The following is a 16,786-nucleotide window of genomic DNA, read 5'->3' on the forward strand; positions in this document are numbered from 1 at the left end:
TGCTCACTTGAGAGACAGATCTCCATGGTGACCAGGTGAGGACCAGTAACAGTGTTGTGTGGCCTTCTGGACCCTGTCTGCAGTCTGACCCCAGGCCCTGGACAAACGGGGCGGGCAGGACCTCGCTGCATCACCTGCAGACCTGTGAATGAGCCCTCCCTCCCCCCCAACCCACCTGGAGTTACCTCACCCCCCTCCCTCCCCCCCAACCCACCTGGAGTTACCTCCCTCCCTCCCCCCCAACCCACCTGGAGTTACCTCACCCCCCTCCCTCCCCCCCAACCCACCTGGAGTTACCTCCCTCCCTCCCCCCAACCCACCTGGAGTTACCTCCCTCCCTCCCCCCCAACCCACCTGGAGTTACCTCACCCCCTTCCCTCCCCCCCAACCCACCTGGAGTTACCTCCCTCCCTCCCCCCAACCCACCTGGAGTTACCTCCCTCCCTCCCCCCCAACCCACCTGGAGTTACCTCACCCCCTTCCCTCCCCCCCAACCCACCTGGAGTTACCTCCCTCCCTCCCCCCCAATCAACCTGGAGTTACCTCACACACCCCCCCCCCCCATCCCAAACTCTGTGAGATTCCAGCCCCATACCCTGACCTCAGAATTCACCCCACAGCCTTGACCTCCGAGAGGGGCTGCCGATGTCACTTCCTGCCCTACTATACAGAAGGGGCTGCTCTGACAGGAAATACGAAGCTGCGATGCCGTCTGACTTGCTGTAGGTGACAACAACTTCCTCTTTCTTCACTCTCTGTTTGACTCGAACGAACATAGTAGCATCCGTATATCACCTGCACACTAAACTGTATTCTATGTTTGGTTTCAGAACGCATAATCATACAACCTTCCTGTATCTTACCTGTATATGTTGACCTTACCTGTATAACATGTTTACCGTACCTTTTACGTGTTAGCTTACTGCAGACAGTGGATTTTGCATGTACCATATTTACACCTGGACTTCAGGTCGGCTTAGTTTGAACCGAATGGTAAAGAAATATTTTAATTCCCATTATCTGGTGCATCATTTATTAGTTTATAGAGGCTCCACAAAGATGTACATAAAACATTTACAGTATTTTTATGGATTGTTTTGTGGGGAGGGGGGTAGTATTTGTACAGTTCCGTATGTGTTGTGTTGTTAAAAATTACAAGACAACTGTTCTGATGGTTCTAAACTGGTGTTATAGCAGTATATCACTCCTTAACCTGTTCTCTTCAGTCCCCAACCCTCCCCTCCTCCCCTCCTCCTCCTTTCTCCTCCCCCCTGTCACATATGGAGCTGGTCTGTGATGGTAATAAAGTTATGTTATGTTTTAAAATGTTTAAAGATACCTGTCAACTTGTATTGAACATATGTTTTACATTACATTGAAACAGGTCAATATTTATTGATTACATTTTATTTTTTTTTGCTTTATTTTAATAAACAGCCCTCATGTTTAAGAGCCTGTTAAGGGTTTGTTGAGGCATTTCTGAGAGCTGAAGGAAGACGAACATTCTGGACATCCCAGCATCTCCGCGGTAACCAGAGATGCATTCCGTTTGCAACGGCTACCTTGAAACCCTCACCGAAACAGCACAACGCTTTTGTAAGCACACACACATAACTTAAACACGCAAGCTTTATTTCAACACGCTGCCATCTTTTCTTCTCACAGTTCAAACAGTAAATATTAAAGGAAACACAAGGGATTTTAGTGGATTGTGAATAACCCCCCCCCCCCCCGTGTTGCCGTAGAGCAATTGCACCTGGACCAGGTGAGGTCAGTACAGCTGGACCAGTTGAGGTCAGTACCTGGCGCCGTACCAGTTGTGGCGCCGAAGGGGGTTTCTGGTGAGGGTCAGGTGGGCCAGCTTGCTGTAACGCTGGTAACCCTCGTACGCCGCCTGAGGAAACTCACTCAGCTCCACCGGACGTCTCCTTCGTCGCCGTAGCGATATGTTACACAGGTCGTCCAGAGGGGTACACATCACACACCCCATCTTCGTCACACACACCTTCAGACTAAGAGCAAACCACACCGGAGAACCTTAGTATATCTAAAACTGTCGGAGATCAGCTCTAAAATCCATGTCCTGATGCTGGGTCATAGTAGGGAGGCACAAGGAGTAAACAAAAACCCTAGGGGTTAATCCGTGGGAGGAAAAACTATTGAAAAATTCTCTACTTTTCTAGTTTCTTGTCTCGTCTGGTCACTTATCTGAACAGGTGGAAAGGTGAGAAATCTCCCTCAGTTTTCTGGAAGGTCCAGGCCTGTTCTGTGCTGTCTATAACCAGAACCGTGAGCCCAGACTCTCTGCATGAGCATCTACCATCACCTGCAGGTCGTAAGACAACAGAGGGACTGATGAACACAGTAGAAAAGTCATGTGAAACTGAATAGTTCCTCTCTATTCTATATTTGTATTACTGTGTTGTTCTGTCAAGATAGTCCAAAAAAACTAACATCTTTAGTCTTAATTTTAATGTGTTCAGTGGTATGGATACTGTCTTTACTTAGCTACAAACTAATCTCATAAATACATTTAATCTAATAAATAAACTTCCACTGAAAATCATCAAGCTAAATCCAGCTAGATTAAGAGTATGACCAAACATACCATGTCTCCGGAGGTTTTTCCGCTGTGACTTTGAGATGGTGCACCACGCAGCTTTGACCAAGACGTACAGTCGTGTCTAGTGTGTTCTGTGGGAACACCTCAACAATACAGTTAAACTAAACGGATAAAACCAAACATAAGTCGACGTGTGATTCTACCAAGCTTTTGTGTTGTCGTCCCTGCTGTCGCCTCTACCGAAGTGCCAGCTTTCCTTCCCACAAACACAAATCCTGAACAACATCCCCACTGATTACCTCTAACTTCTTCCTCGTGATTCTCTGCTGCATTCCAGCTCAACTGACAAAGACACCTCAGTCTCTTCCTCACGGATGGATACAGAAACACACACACACACATATACACACACACACACATATACATACATACATACATACACCTGGACGAATATGCTGACCACAGGAATACCCTGACATGAGAAAGTACTGAGGAATGTTACCCACGGTCAGATAAAGTGACACGACAACACACGTTAAATGTATTTATAATTTCCATGACAACATCCATGACAACATTGTGGTACCCATCTGGATGGGCAGCAACACAGTAAACAATGATAACAGTGATTGTTGTGTTCAGTGTTTTTGACAAGTGAAGTCACAGTGTTTTGTCATTATCAGCATTTAGTCCCTGAATGTCTTCAAGGTCTCTGTCTGGCCAGGTGACCTCTGACCTCCACACAACAGCCAACCACACACCTTCCTGTACCCTAAGCTGTTCCAGAACACCCCCCTCTAACCTCTCCTCACTTCCCCAGCATTGGCTCACTAGTCCGACCTCTGACCAGGAAACAGAACTACGTTTCCTGGTTATGTCACGCCAACTGGACTACAACTCCCAGGGTCACTTCCCCGGGCCTGCAGTGACAGCCAGGATGCTGCTGGTCCTCTTCATGATGTTGGGGACGAACAGCAGGCCGGAAGCCCTCTCGATGCTCTCGATGGGGACCAGGAAGCGTTCCAGCGCGACGTTCTCGTCCACGGGAACGTTTGGCATCACGTAGGGGCGGAGCTCCACCTCGCCTCGAGGCTTCTCCAGGATCAGCACCTTGAAGAAGTGGGTGGGGACCGACACGTGGTTACGGCCAATCACCTGGTAGCGCACGTACATCTTGCCGTCCGCCTCTTGCCTTGGGGCGCACGGGTGCACACACACACACATACATACAAGCGCAAGCATACAGGTAAACACACAACTCAAACGTGGTGCACAAATACAATTTTAAACACTGTTTATTACAGACCTATTATTGTTGTGTGCTTGTGTCAGGTGTGTGTGGTTGTAGTCTCCTACCTGGGCAGGTAGAGGGGTCCAGTGCACACAAACACGTTGAGGTACTGCTTGGTGAGAGAGCGCGAGTACTGCTCCAGTTTGTTCCATCCTTTCTGGTTCATTTGAGGGTGCTGGCGTACAACAAGCACACCAAAAACGCTGTCATCATTAAAGGAGTGACTTTGTACCATATCAAGGCCGTCATGACTGTTAGTGCTTACCTGAGGCGAGACGTTGCTAAGATAGAACGTGTCATCCATTGCCTTCTGGTTCCATTTGTGGTTTCCTGCCGCGGCCAGGTGACCACGGTCAAACCCGCTGCCTTTGTAATCCGCGTTAGTTGATCGGTGGTACATATGCACCGAATCGTCCTCTTTAAAGTCGCAGAACTTCCTGTCAGAAGTTCCTGTGAGTGTCTGAGGAGTGAGGTGCTCAATCACCCAAGCAGCTGTCCGGTTCCTCGGGTCATACGACGTAACGTAAGACTCTCTGGTCTTGATGTTGGCCAGAGACGGGAACCCGTACTTCATAACTGCCGTTGAACGGTTGCCTCCCATCTGACCGCCGCCCCCTTGGTACGGTACAATGTCGGTTGCTGCGTCCACGCTCGGTATGGGAATAACGGGCACCCGACTGAGAAGCCCATGGCTTTCTCCGGTGTCTGCCGTTCTCAGAGACGCACCGACACCAACACCGACTGTCAAGGACACGCCGGAGAAAAACCACTTGGAACAGATAAAACGATACATTCTATAAAAGAGAATTAGGCTTACTTTAATATAAATAATGAATTAATAACTGTCACCAAAAATGTGTTTACGAAGCTCGTCAGTTACTTAAAGCAGGTGTCAAATGCTCAAGCCGAAGCAGTGTGGCGCGTGAATGTGACGACATCACTGTAAATTTAAAGGGGCTCTGACTGTATAGCGTTGGTTGATACACTGTAAGTATAACACACCTCAAATCCATGCTTTAATTTCCTCAATGTCTGTCGTAATCTCACAAATACACACGTACCTCGAAGGTGTCGTTCAAGCCAAGTTGCCGGAGTTCTCTCTGGTTTGGGATTTCGTTGTCGGTTGTTAGTGAAAATGTGTTTAACCGTTGAACTGCCCTGTCAAACGTTCAGCTAGTCTTCAGCTAGTCAGCCAGTCAGTAAATCAGCTAATTAGCCGGTGAGTGTGTAAGTCAGACAGCCACTACACCAGGGTGTATTGTGACAGTGTAGATATCTGACAGACCACGAAACCATTTAATCTCTTTCTTTATTCCATAGCCAAGAAAGGCAACAGCAGCTCTTTTATAACCAATCCAGTGGAGGGTTTGAAATGGCAAAACACTGATTATGCTTCACATCCATCAGACTGATAATGTTTACTTAGAACAAAATAACAATTTCTACCAAAAATATTCAACCAATTTTTATATAGGCCTACATTACAATGTTGACATGACATTTTAGTTTGGCTTGAATGAAATTGTTCACCCTGTGTAAATTGAGAAAGTATTTTATTTCCCCAACAGACAAAAGAAACACACTCCTTGGTCTCCGCGGGGAATCAGATAACAACTTCATTTCAAAAGAACAGAAGAAGAACTTTGCTGGAGTTGATGTCTAATTTCCACTAACTAAGCTGTGATTCGAGAAACAAACTTGATTGACAGCAAGAAAACAACTTTTCACACATAATCGAAGTCCGTCTCCAGTCTCCTCAGGGATGTGACATAGGCTATGATTCGTCAATTTCTGACAGACCAGCCAATCCGAGACAGAGACAGAAGCCAAGTTGTCAAGCCGACCTGCCCAACACACACAGAGAGGATCTCCAACGCCCTTGCAACTCAATCCCCCAGAATGCAACAGCACTGTCAGTTCCAGGTCGCCTAGAGGGGTCATGTAGAGGTCATCGGTGGCTTCAAAGCCACGACCAGGTGAGCTCCACCTCTGGGAGTTTGGCCAGTGCGTGGACTCTAGACGGCCGCTCTGAGCGTGGCGGAGCTGAGCAGGCTGGCGAGGATGAGGAGGGGCAGGGATGAAGAGGAAGAGGACGCTGTGTTGGCCCTCCTGCAGCCCCTCATGCCCTCGCAGCTCAGCGTTTGGCACTGGACCCCCTTGTAGCCCTCGGAGCACACGCACCTCCGCTTGTCCACGCACGTGCCCCCGTTCTGGCACGGCGACAGGTCGTCGTCGCACACATTGGCTGGAAGGAGAGGAGATGGAGAGATCGAGAAGGAGGAGAGGCAGAGAGGAGATGGAGAGATCGAGAAGGAGGAGAGGCAGAGAGGAGATGGAGAGATCGAGAAGGAGGAGAGGCAGAGAGGAGATGGAGAGATCGAGAAGGAGGAGAGGCAGAGAGGAGATGGAGAGATCGAGAAGGAGGAGAGGCAGAGAGGAGATGGAGAGATCAAGAAGTAGGAGAGGAGAGGCAGAGAGGAAATGGAGAAATCAAGAAGGAGGAGAGGAGATGGAGAGATTCAGGAGGAGTTGAGATGGAGAGATTGAGGGGAGAACAGAAGATGGAGAGATTGAGAAGGAAGAGAGGAGATGGAGAGAATGAGAAGGAGGAGAGGAGATGGAGAGAAGGAGGAGAGGAGATGGAGAGGATTTGAGCGGGGAAGAGGACATATGAGGTGAATCGTTTTAGAAAGTGTAACTTTCTGGGCCGGAAAGGCAGCCGAGTACCAGCACTTCTAATCAGCGCCTGGAAACTACCGGTGAGTGATTAAACAGTAATGTTGAATGTCTGCCACGTTATTACACAACCTTGCCGGTCTGCTCCTACTACTGCAGGAGTTCACCCTACCTTCCCTCCCTCCCTCCTCATTCACCACAGCTGCTTTCAGAGAACACCTTTCGTTTCACTTCCTCCCACTTCGCCCCTAAACACACACACGGCAACACTTCCTCATCATATTCTCTCATCTATTTCTCTCTCATCTCCTAAAACACTGCCTCTCTTTTTCCGGTCAACCCTTCTTCATGTAGTCTTTGTCTCCGCCTCTCTTTCTCCCCCTTGCCTCCCCTCCCTCCCCTCCTATCTCTGAACTCACCCACACTCCCTCCAACCCCCATGCCTCTGAACTCACCCACACAGCCCAACATCCAGCTGTATCCGTCCGTACAGCTGTCACACTTCTGCCCTGTGGTGCCGTCTTTGCACTCGCAGAAGCCCGACTCATTACAGCGCGCATGGAGAGACCCCTGCTGGTTACAGTTACATTCTGGGCGACACAAGCAAACAACACTGTTACACTGGGAAAACAAATATCTCTGTTTCAATGGCAGTCTCGGTGATGCAGAGTTGGTGTAGTGTCGTTGGTCGACCAGTAGGTGTCAGTGTGTGTCCCTCTCTGTGACAGTAGGCCTACTATCAGGATTAGATTAGAAACTACAAGTTGACTGAACTGTTTGTCTAATATATGATCACTAGAAAGTTTGTATAGTGTTTACATGTGAAATCGCTTTCCTTTTTATATATATATATATATATATATATGGCTCATAATTAAGCCTGTAGTGTCTGTGTGTGTATATGTCTGTGTGTGTATATGTCTGTGTGTGTATATGTCTGTGTGTGTGTGTGTCTGTGTGTGTGTTGTGGACTGACCGATGCAGACGTTCTCGTCGTCGAGCTCAAGCGACATGTTCCTGAAGTAGCCGAGGCGACAGGACTGACAGTTCTGTCCTCTGGTGTTGTGTTTGCAGCTCACGCACGTCACCACGTTTATGAAGTCGATGTAGCTGCAGCGGTTGGAGTGTCCGTAGCACTCGCAGTCTGACGGACGGAGAGAGAGGAGGGGGGGGCAGACGGGAGGAGGGGAGGGAGAGAGGGGGGGGGCAGACGGGAGGAGGGGAGAGAGAGAGGAGGGGGGGGCAGACGGGAGGAGGGGAGGGAGAGAGAGGAGTGGGGGGCAGATGGGAGGAGGGGAGGGAGAGAGACAGGTACTGTATGAAGGAGTGAGACAGGTACTGTATGGGGGGTGAGACAGGTACTGTATGGGGGACTGAGATAGGTACTGTATGGGGGGGTGAGACAGGTACTGTATGAAGGAGCGATTGCCAATTCGGTGACCATCTTGTTAACTGACAGTTTGTTGCTGGTTCCAACGGTATTAATATCCTGTTCATACTGCCAATGTTACCCACCTGTTTACTGACTGTAGGGCCTAAAGCTTGTCAATCTGTTCCAGGGGGTTTACAAGACAGTTTATCTGGATGATCTGGGTTCCAGTCAAGGTGTTAATATCTTACTGGTGTCACATGAACACCTGCTCTCTCCAATGGTCGATCTGGAGCAATTAGTCAGAGACATATGGCCTGGGTAACCCTCAGTAACCTTCAGATCAAGAGGTGGAATCCTCCTACATATGTCACTACGGACTAAAGTGTCTGCTAATTGGACATGTTATTTTTATACTAGACTGTCAACGACATTTAATACGGACACAGAAAATGGGATCAGTGTTTTTTTTACTGATGGAGGTTGGGATGTGGAGTGATCTGGTGAGAAGGGTACCTTGTGTAGCAGAAACCAAACACATGTAGAGACAACACAAGTGAATAAAGGAAGAGATGTGTGAACATGCTGGTAGGCAGTTTTTCCACAGTTACATACGAAGGTTTTGTCCGTATAAGCAATTTCCGCCTCTCAGGGATCTTTAAAATCAATCGAAACAGAATTTGTTTCTCGAAGCAAAAAACAGCTTGGACAAGTGTTCCTCCCTTCCTCTACTGACTCATCGTCTGATGGCGTCTTACCTTGGAAGCTGATGTACGCAATCTTAGACAGCTCACTGAACCTGGGCCCTCCAGGAATCAGCATCTTGACAACATCTTGAAGGATAAAGCACCACAGTTGTGACATCACTGCCAGGAAGCTGGCCCGTTCAAGTCCTGGGGGACTAGAGGGCGATGGACTACAGCACATTCACACGGCTACACACACACAAACACATACACACTGCTAGGGTCAGAGGTAATCCAGGCCTACACACACACAAACACACACACACAACTAGGGTCAGAGGTAATCCAGGCCTACACACACACAAACACACACACACAACTAGGGTCAGAGGTAATCCAGGCCTACACACACACACTGCTAGAGTCACGGGTAATCCAGGCAGTGTATGAACTACAGCAGATACGCAGTCACTAGCTACATAACACAGCACTGCACACGAACAGAACTGCTAGGAATCCAGATACCTTTTTTCTCATATTCTTTCTTGTCAAAATCTTTCTTTTTTTTCTCTTTCTTTTCTTCCTTTTCATTCACTTTCCTGTCCCCTTTGGCTTCAGTAACTGTGCATCAGAGAGAGTGTAAGAGAGCAGAATGGAAAACATTTCCAACGCTTTACACCATCTTTACAGGTGTTGAATAAACCAGGTTTTTATTGTCCTCAGCGTTGAACACAACAAGGTGCTAAAGAGACTATCATCATCATAAATGCCATTTCCCTCTTTAGAGATGTAGTGATTTACAATGTGCCTTTGCAATACAAGGTACCTTCTCCCTCTGCAACTTTCTCTCCTTTTTTCTGTCCTTCCTCCCCTTCTTTTGTCTGTTCTCCTTTCTTTTCTCCACCCTCTTTCTCCGGCTTGCCTGGTTCTGGTTCCGCAGCGTCCGTTACTGGGGCAACAACATCTGTTACTGGGGCAACAGCATCTGTTACTGGGGCAAGAGATTCTGGACCTACTGTGTCTGACCCACCCTCGGGTCCAGCAGCTGCATCAGGAGGTGTGTCTACTAGATCTGGAACTGGATCTGAGGCTGGAGGAGCATCTGGGCCAGGATCTGTTACCGGGGAAACAGCATCAGGACCAACAGCATCGTCTGGTGCAGCAGACTCCGGTACAGGATCTGATACTGGAGCTAAAGCATCAGGAACGGCATCATCCGATCCTGGAGAATCTGGAACGGCATCATCCGGTCCTGGAGAGTCTGGAACGGCATCATCCGGTCCTGGAGAGTCTGGAACTGCATCATCCGGGTCCGCAGAGTCATCTAGAGAGGAAGCTCCACCTGCATCAGATGCGGAGGTTACACTCTCTGGAGGGGGAGGAGCTTCTCTATCTGGGGGTGGGGCTTCCACATCTGGGGGTGGGGCTTCCACATCTGGGGGTGGGGCTTCTCCATCAGGGGGTGGGGCTTCTCCATCAGGGGGTGGCGCTTCTCCATCAGGTGGTGGGGCTTCTCTGTCTGGGGGAGGAGCTTCTCCATCTGGGGGAGGAGCTTCTCCATCTGGGGGTGGGGCTTCTCCATCTGGAGGTGGGGCTTCTCCATCTGGGGGAGGAGCTTCTCCATCTGGGGGTGGGGCTTCTCCATCTGGAGGTGGGGCTTCTCCGTCTGGGGGAGGAGCTTCTCCATCTGGGGGTGGGGCTTCTCCATCTGGGGGTGCGGCTTCTTCATCTGGGGGCGGGGCTTCTCCATCTGGGGTTGGGGCTTCTCCACCAGGGACTGTAGCAGCTGTGTCAATTACTGGAATAAACGCATCAGATGAAGTGTCGATGTCAGGGGCGTCGGTGAGTCCGTCAGACGCTGGTGTTCTTACGTCAGCAGGTGGAGTCACTGTGTCTGGAGGAGACTCCGCAGAGACGCCAGGAAGCAGAGAGACAGAGTCTGAGTCTGTGCTGCCGACTGTGGTGGAAGTCCCTGTGGTGGAGTCTGTGTCTGTAGAAGTGTCTGTGGTGGTGGAAGACAAGTCGGATGATGAGCTGCTTGTGTCTGTCACTGTAGCTGCTGTGTCTGTAGTTCTCACAGCAGTTACGAGGGCTGTGGTGTCAGTTGCTCTGGTGACTGCAACCGTGGTTGTACCGCTTGTGTCAGTGTCAGCCGTAATACTGATGTCAGTTGATGTACTGATGTCAGTTGATAAACTGATGTCGGTAGTAGTACTAGCCAATACAGTGGTTGTACTAGTACTGTCTGTTGTTGTGTCAGTTGCTGTCACTGGGCGGTCTGTAGTGTCAGTGACTCCATCTGATGTAGCGGTGATGTCATCAGAGGAGGCCATGAATGAGTCAGTGTTGTCGACCGCAGCGTCAGGGAAGAAGGGAGCAACTGGAAGATGGTTACAGAGAAACCAGAAGTTTACCAACACACCAGAGACGCCTCTCACCAGTCAGTCTAGACAGTCGGAGTCTGTGAATCTCTTGTGTTGCAGCATCTAAAGTTCCCTGAGTTTCAGCTGAAAACAAGAGGATCTCTCTGAACTCCACATTCTCCTTTCCTTCTCCCTTTCCGCTCCCTCCAGTTATCCTCTGTTTTGTTTGACTTCCCCTCGCCTGTTTTGCTTCCTTCCTCCTCCTCTCTTCTGCTTTCTTCCTCATCTGCTCAATGACAACCTGCTCAATGACAACCTCTTCCTTCCTGTTGTGGTGTCATGTATCCTTCGCTTTCCATCACTCTGACTCTGCCCTTTTTCTCTCCACTCTACTCCACTCATCTCTCTCTCTCACTCTCTCTCTCTCTCTCTCTCTCTGTCTCTCTAACCCCTCCTCTCTCTCTCTGTCTTTCTGTATTTTGTACAAAATATTCTTTGTGTATACATTTTCTATCTCTCTCCATTCTCTCTCCTCATCTCTCTCTAAAGCTCCCCAACCCCTCTCTCTGGACCTCCTCCCCCCTCTGTCCCTTTTCCTAACCTCCCCTCGCTCCACTGGTGAAATATTTAGCAGCAGTTGATTCATAAATAGCATCGAGCTGTATGACCTCCCCCCCCCCTCCCCTCTCTCTCTCTCTCTCTCTCTATAACCATCTAATGTGTGTGTGTGTGTGTGTAGGCCTGTAGTATTAGACCCTAGATCAGGCCAGGCCCGCTCTGGCTGGCCCGGTCCGGCCCGCTCTGGCCCAGATCTACATCCTGTATTCCTCAGGTTACTACATCACCTAGGTAACCTAAGGTTCCTACATCACCTAGGTAACCTCTGGCAGATGCTGTCCAAAGACGAGCCTCTCGGCTGTCTGGTCTACAGACTCAGACAGTATCTTGTGACAGGATGTTACATCACAGTGCATCATCAGAGACAGAATCCACCCTTATCTTTAAGTGTGCTTGGCGGGGGAGTCAGAGTGGGGTTAAGGGTTTGAGTCTGGAGAGACAGACAGCTCACTAACAGCGTTAGTGTGTGTGTGGGCTTCTCATTCTTTATTCACACTGGAGAACACTCAGAAATCTGCTTTCATAGTTTTGTTCATCAGACACTGGTCCACATGCTGACCTATAGCTGTTCTCTCTTCACACCCAGGGGCACCTTGCCCATGACATCATAGATCCCATATATTTACTATTCTAATACTGAACGATCCAGGAGATATATCGTATAAACAGGACACTGTGAGACTGGGCTTACCTTCAGGCGTTGCCATGGCATTTATGGCCGTGACAGGCACGCTGGTGACAGAGGGGTTGTCTGCCTGGGCGGGGCTAGCGGCATCCGTTGCCATGGTGGGCGTGGTAGGCGGGGTTTGGTCTGTTGCCACAGCCGGCACTTAAAGGAGCATTGACACAATATTTACTGCGCTGGCCACTAACTTTCTGTGCTATTTGAACATGGCCGCTAGAATGCTCATGAAGCTAGTATGCCCATCGCCTACGAGCCTTTCAGCTGGTCCAGAACCACTACAGATCTAAGCTAGTACTGGTCTCCCACCTGGATCTTCTCCTGGCACCTGATTGGCTGCTGCTATGTCAGGTGACCCAGCTGGAACTTCAGAGCCCCCAAGGGGGTCAGAGCTTCCAGGCAGCCCGGAGGGAGAGGGGGGGGTCAGGGAGCTGACCACAGGGTCCCCCGCCGTCTGGAGGGCGTCTGGAGGGTTAAGAGTTAGAACGATGTGATGTCACTCGGAACATCTGGGTCTACAGGGATTGGCTAGCGAGTACGGGATGCAGTCATTGGCTGACTGGCAGGTGCTTCGTTGTAAGCGGGGTTTTTTCATACAGGCAGGGGGATTTGATCACACACACGTACAAACGCAAAGAGGCACACACAGACACGCCCGTACAAACGCACGCACGCTCACAAACACAACAGATATTTTAACCTTGCCCTCGACCAATCAGGATTCCTTCCTGCCAGTTAGAGGTTTTAATGACAGTCATAAGATGCATCGCCACGCTCTGCTGGTGCAACTGCCTCTCTCTGAGCCCCCACAACACAACACTGGACGTGTGTGTCCTACTGTATGCGTGTGTGTAGGTGGGCATGTGTGTGTGTGTGTGTGTGTAAGCGTGTGTGTGAGTGTTTGTGTGAGTGTGTGTGTGGTCATGTGTGTATGGTCATGTGTGTGTGGTTGTGTGTGGTCATGTGTGTATGGTCATGTGTGTGTGGTTGTGTGTGTATGTATGTGGTCATGTGTGTGTGTGTGTGTGTGGTCATGTGTGTGTGTGTGGTCCTTTGTGTGTGGTTGTGTGTGTGTGGTCCTGTGTGTGTGTGTGTGGTCCTGTGTGTGTGTGTGTGGTCCTGTGTGTGTGTGTGTGGTCCTGTGTGTGTGTGGTCCTGTGTGTGTGTGTAGTGGTCTCTCTGTGTGTCTCTGAGCAGTGTGAGACTCCTGCTGTGTAGCATGCTGATGGTTTATTAAGGCAGCTTCTCTTCTGGGGTTGGTAATTAGTGCCTGGCCAGAGGGACCCTGCTCAGGCTCTACATAACACACACCTCATTATCAGCCACACACACACACACAACTGTCCAAAACTTCATTAGAAATACACCGCTTCGCACACACCAGCCATGAGCATGCACATCTACACACACACACACACACACATGCATACTGCTTTGACACACACACATATTGCTTGCCATACCGGTTTGTGCGTGAAGTCTATGTGCCTGTTCCACGGAGGATGAGCATATCTATCAGTTTGCTTTAAGGAACTTGACCTTGATCTTTTCAAACAGACCGTACATACAGAGCTGTGCATGGCCCATGCTGGATGAACACACCCTGCCAGGACCTATGCAGACCATCTGCCTATACTATGTCAGGCCAGGCCATAGATTACCTACGGCCCCGACATGAGCGAGGGAGTTAGGGAGGGAGGGATTCCTTGTCCTAACAGGAGTAACTGTATCCCACGTGTGATCAGTCTGACATCTCCATGATGGCCTTTCCTTACGTCAAGTTAACATCCCAGCAGGTGTGGAATTTAAAGGAAAGGTGGGGTGTTCTCTGAGTGCGGAGGTTCCGTCGTGACATTCGCCTGACATTCCACTCTGACGGTGAAACAATGTTGAAGCCACGTTTCTCTGTTCAGGGTCTGACGTGAAGACCATGTCTTACAGTCAGAGAGAGAGAGAGAAACTAATGTAAAGACCAGTCCTCTTACCACTGTGAAGACTCTCTGAGGTATAAGAGAGAGAGAGAGAGAGAGACAGAGAGAGAGAGACAGACAGACAGACAGAGAGAGAGAGAGAGAGAGAGAGAGAGAGAGAGAGAGAGACAGACAGAGAGAGAGAGAGAGACAGAGACAGAGACAGAGAGAGACCCTGAAATAGAAGAGACCACCACATGCCCTGTCCTTGGGATGTGTGTGTAAGTGGGGGTTGTTGGGGGGGACTTAGAGGTCATCTGGAGAAGAGAGATACCCCTGTGGGGTGGTGTGGGAGAGGGGAGGGGGGTCCTGGGGGACAGAGACAGTCTAAGAAGGTTCTAGAGGTTCTGGAGGCGGGGCCAGAGGTGGTTCTACTCCGCTGAGTTCCCTCTCTCTGAGATCAGAGGTCATGTGGACTCAGGAGATGCCACTCACACACACACAGCGGTCACACACACGCACTCTGGTCACACACACACTCAGGTTCATCGCACACACGCTGGTCACATACACGCTGGTTGCACACATGCACGCACACACATACACACAAACCAATCCTAGGAAGAAGTCAAAATTAAAATAAAATCTTCACAATTCACACAGAACTGACAAAAGTCTGGTCCTGTTGCTACTATCGTAGCCACTTCTCTGACAGTTGAAAACATAACAGATGCCATATGTTCTCTGACGAACGTGTTCTATGTATACTGTACGTTATCTCGCAACGTTCACACCACACCGCTTTGTGAACAGCGTACACGATCACACCAAGCTACGACTACCCCCCGCGCTACGCACTACACTTCCTATGATCTTCTGTCAGACTACGTGTCCCATCAGCCCACCTGGCGGTACAGGCTCCGCGGGGGGTGACGTAGGGGGTGGCGGGGTCACAGTGGCCCAGGCAGGTGTGAGCGTGCTTGGCAGAGGTGAGGCTGATGTCGTACCTGGGAGTGAATCACACCGGGAACCCATGAAGACCAAAGACACTGTACATAACTGTGGAAAATACCTGGTGGGTGGGAGAGTATGTTGAATCGTGAAAGTAAAAGCTTAAAGTGGCGGTGCAGACAATGTACAATAACACAAAGGCCAATCGAGAGAAGAGAAGAGGAGATGAGAGGAGAGGAGGGTGGATGGTTTACAGAAGATTACAGAAGAGGATAGAATCTTTCTTTAACTTACTGCCTAGGGTTCCAGCTGTTTCACCTGAGAGAGAGAAAGAGAGAGAGAGCAAGAGAGAGAGAGAGAGAGAGAGAGAGAGAGAGAGAGAGAGAGAGAGAGCAAGAGAGAGAGAGAGAGAGAGAGAGAGAGAGAGAGAGAGAGAGGGTAAGCAAGAGAACAAAAGATGGTTTGCTCATTTATTTTTGGGAATCACAGAATCTTTCTTCGTCGTACATCACAGACGAATTCAAGAGGCTTCTCATCTGTCATTGTCACTGCCCCCCCCTCCCCTCCCCCCCCCTCCCCCCTCCCTCTCCCCCCCTCCCCCCCCCCCCCTCTCTAATGTACATCTGAAGGCCTTCACATCCTCTGTGTGTGACATATAGAGGCTGGTGAAGCGGATACGATGACAGGTTGCCTGCCTCGGCTGTTATCGGAGCTCATGTGTAGGATTTCTCACGTGAACCGACATCTGCCTGGTCTATAATGGGACTGTGCTGTGCTTCCTGTGGGGGAAGGTGTTGGGAGAGACTGGCGGTGATGGGGAAGACTAGCAGCGAGGGAGGGTGGAGGGAGGGAGAGCTCTGTCAGTATAGGTCAGCTCTGTCTGTCAACATACAGGCCAGACTGACAGAGAGGAGACAGCTGTGCTCCTGCTCTCTGATCACATCACTGCTGGAGGTGGTATGGGTTAGGTGTAACTGTGTGTGTGTGTCTTGTCTGTATACTTGTGTGTGTGTGTGTGTGTGTGTCTGTGTGCATGTGTCAGTGCCTGCGTGCGTGTGTGCGAGTCAATGTGCGCGTGTGTGCTGTACGTACATGTGTGTGCTGTACGTACATGTGTGTTTGTGAGTCTGTGTGTGTGTATGTGTGTACGTACATGTGTGTGTGTGAGTCTGTGTGTGTGTATGTGTGTACGTACATGTGTGTGTGTGAGTCTGTGTGTGTGTGTGTGTGTGTGTGTACGTACATGTGTGTGTGTGAGTCTGTGTGTGTGTGTGTGTGTACGTACATGTGTCTGTGTGTGTGTGTTTACGTACATGTGTGTGTGTGTGTGCTGTACGTACATGTGTGTGTGTGTGTGTACGTACATGTGTGTGTGTGTGTGTGTGTGTGTACGTACATGTGTGTGTCTACGTACATGCGTTGGGGGTGCCGCTGGGCGTGGGCAGGTAGGATCCGGGTTTCCAGGATTTGGCCTTGAAGCCCCTCTGGCAGCGGGAGCAGTCCTCTCCTGTGGTGTTGTGCTCACAGTCACACTGGAGAGAGCCCCCCCTCACAGAGCACTGGCCCGCGTGCAGGTTACACCTACACCTGGAGGGGAGGGGGAGGGGAGGGGGGAGGGGGGGAGGGGGAGGGGGGGGGGGGAGGGGGGAGGAGGGGGAGGGGGGGGGGAGGGGGAGA

The 16,786-nt window shown here is 50.1% G+C and overlaps 2 protein-coding genes across 2 annotated transcripts in view; both read right to left on the reverse strand.

Moving 5' to 3' along the window:
- Positions 1 to 3,093: 3,093 nt before the first annotated feature.
- LOC136938019 (endonuclease G, mitochondrial-like) lies at positions 3,094 to 4,741 on the reverse strand. The gene is made up of 3 exons (XM_067231224.1): positions 4,120 to 4,741; positions 3,920 to 4,029; positions 3,094 to 3,755 (listed from the first exon to the last, which is right to left on the reverse strand). The coding sequence occupies exons 1-3, from the start codon at positions 4,645 to 4,647 to the stop codon at positions 3,470 to 3,472; spliced, it is 924 nt and encodes a 307-aa protein (XP_067087325.1). The 5' UTR covers positions 4,648 to 4,741; the 3' UTR covers positions 3,094 to 3,469.
- A 457-nt stretch (positions 4,742 to 5,198) lies between these two features.
- LOC136937809 (netrin-G2-like) overlaps positions 5,199 to 16,786 on the reverse strand; it is a 20,461-nt gene continuing 8,873 nt past the window's right edge. Inside the window, exons 3-7 of the mRNA XM_067230927.1 lie at positions 16,524 to 16,696; positions 15,404 to 15,427; positions 7,507 to 7,674; positions 6,986 to 7,120; positions 5,199 to 6,099 (exon numbers count right to left, since the gene is read on the reverse strand). Of these exons, the coding sequence (XP_067087028.1) occupies positions 5,870 to 6,099; positions 6,986 to 7,120; positions 7,507 to 7,674; positions 15,404 to 15,427; positions 16,524 to 16,696 (730 nt within the window). The 3' untranslated portion in view covers positions 5,199 to 5,869. The remainder of the gene's footprint in view (positions 6,100 to 6,985; positions 7,121 to 7,506; positions 7,675 to 15,403; positions 15,428 to 16,523; positions 16,697 to 16,786) is intronic.

This window comes from Osmerus mordax, chromosome 28 (genome assembly GCF_038355195.1).
Source record: "Osmerus mordax isolate fOsmMor3 chromosome 28, fOsmMor3.pri, whole genome shotgun sequence".
Lineage (NCBI taxonomy): Eukaryota > Metazoa > Chordata > Actinopteri > Osmeriformes > Osmeridae > Osmerus > Osmerus mordax.